The following is a 2,366-nucleotide window of genomic DNA, read 5'->3' as shown; positions in this document are numbered from 1 at the left end:
ATGATATTAAGAAGTCAGATTGCAGTCTAAAAGTCATGGTTTTAAAGGTAATATGTTTCCCACCTCTGGTTTTAATACCTTGTCTCTTGAGACAGATCTATTTCTGAGTTTGTTTGTTTTTTCTACCTGAGATTTATTAAGTTTCTTAATGTGTGGATTTGTGACTTTTGTTAGTTCTAAAAAAAAAAAAGTTCTTTTCAAATATTTATTCTGTCTTCTCACGCTGGTGAAAAGTTTTTGCTACAACTCCTCATCCTGTCTTCTGTTTTTACTATTTAAAGTTTCTATTTCTTTACACTTCTGTGCTAGATTCCAGATACCGTTTTTCCAGGTCTGTTTTACTATTTATCAGTTTTCTCTAGTCATATAAAATCTATTAAATCCATCTATTGAACATTTAAAAAATTTTTTAAAATTGCAGAATCTGGCATATACACACAAAGGTACAGAAAGCATAAACATATATCTTAAGAAAAGGAGAAGGGGAGGGTCTCTGTGATGGGGGACTGGGAAGGGGGGCACTGTTTGAAATGTAATAAATAAGTAAATAAATAAATATTAAAAATGAAGCTTTTATCAGATACCATTTCTTTCTCTTTTTTTAAAATTAATTTTATTGCCAGGTGTGGTGGCGCACGCCTTTAGTCCCAGCACTCGGGAGGCAGAGGCAGGTGGATTTCTGAGTTTGAGGCCAGCCTGGTCTACAAAGTGAGTTCCAGGACAGCCAGGGCTATACAGAGAAATCCTGTCTCGAAAAACCAAAAAAAAATTAATTTTATTTTTTACTTTCCATTTACATCCTGCTCACTACCTCCCTCACAGTCACCCCCTCCCAAATTGTTCCCCCTCCCCCTCTGGGCAGGTGTGTGGGGGGTCCCTGGGTATCCCCTATCACTTCAAGTCTCTGCAAGGTTAGGTGCTTCCTCTCCCACTGAGGCCAGACAAGGCAGCCTAGGTAGAAGAACATATCCCACAGAGAGGCAACAGCTTTTGGGAAAGCCCCTGCTCCAGTTGTTCAGTACTCACATGAATGTCAAGCTGCACATCTGCTACATATGTGTGGGGAAGCCTAGGTCTGGCCCATGTATGTTCTTTGGTTGATGGTTCAGACTCTGAGAGCCCCAAGGGTCCAGGTTAGTTGACTGTTGGTCTTCCTATGGAGTTTCTATCCCCTTCAGGCCTGAACTCCTTCCTCCCCCTCCTATTCTTCCATAGGAGTCCCCAAACTCCATCCACTGCTTGGCTATGGGTGCCTATATCCGAGTCAGCCACTGGGTGGAGCCTCTCAGAGGACAACCTGCTCCTGTCTGCAAGCATAACAGAGTATCATTAATAGTGTCAGAGATTGGTGTTTGCCCATGGAATGGATCTCAAGTTGGGGGAGTTATAGGTTGGCCATTCTCTCAGTCTATGATCCATCTTTGTCTCTGCATTTCTTGTAGAGAGGACAAAATTTGTGTCAAAATGTTTGTGGATGGGTTGGTGTATCTATCATTCCACTGGAGTTCTGGCTAAGGAGATAGCCTCTTCAGGTTCTATATCACCAATGTAGTGATTCCCAGCTAAGGTCACTTCCACTGATTCTTGGGCACCTCCCTTATCCCAGGTCTCCACCTCTTCCTGGAGATGCCCCCTACTTCCTCACCCCTGTCAGTTGCAGGTTTCCATTCATTTTCATGGCCTTCTAGCCATTTCTTCTGTTCTTCCCTGCATCTGATCCTGAATCCCCTATTCCCTTACCTATCCCAGTTCCCTCCCCCCATCTGCCTCCTATGACTATTTTATTTTCCTAAGTGAGATTCAGGCTTCTGCACTTGGGCCTACTTTCTTGTTTAGCTTCTTTAGGTCTGTGAGGTGTTAGCATGGCTATCCTATTTTATGGCTAATATCAACTTAGTCAGTACATCACATGCATATCATTTTAGGACTGAGTTACCTCACTCAGGATAATATTCTCAACTTCTACCCATTTGCCTTCAAAATGCATGATATCTTGTTTTTTTTTTTAAATGTAAATCCAATTTATTTTTGCCTCATTCTTTTTTATTAGATATTTTCTTCATTTAAATTTTAAGTGCTATCCTGAAAGTCTCCTATACCCCCCTTACCCTGCTCCCCTACCCACCCACTCCTGCTTCCTGGCCCTGGCATTCCCCTCTACTGGGTCATATAATCTTCGCAAGACCAAGGGCCTCTCATCACACTGATGGCCAACTAGGCCATTCTCTGCTACACATGCAGCTAGAGACACAAGCTCTGGGGGGGGGGGTTACTGGTTAGTTCATATTGTTGTTCCACCTATAGGGTTGCAGCCACCTTCAGCTCCTTGGGTACTTTCTCTAGCTCCTCCATTGGGGGCTCTGTGT

At 42.8% G+C, this 2,366-nt stretch overlaps 1 protein-coding gene across 1 annotated transcript in view; it reads left to right on the top strand.

The window, feature by feature from the left end:
- The window catches only part of Tex28 (testis expressed 28), a 13,832-nt gene continuing 11,466 nt past the window's right edge, over positions 1-2,366 (top strand). The window contains exon 1 of the mRNA XM_021188855.1: positions 1-47. Within this exon, the coding sequence (XP_021044514.1) occupies positions 36-47 (12 nt within the window). The 5' untranslated portion in view covers positions 1-35. The remainder of the gene's footprint in view (positions 48-2,366) is intronic.

This window comes from Mus pahari, chromosome X, assembly GCF_900095145.1.
Source record: "Mus pahari chromosome X, PAHARI_EIJ_v1.1, whole genome shotgun sequence".
NCBI lineage: Eukaryota > Metazoa > Chordata > Mammalia > Rodentia > Muridae > Mus > Mus pahari.
Note: the sequence above shows the minus strand (reverse complement) of the source record. Positions and strands in the feature narration are given on the sequence as shown.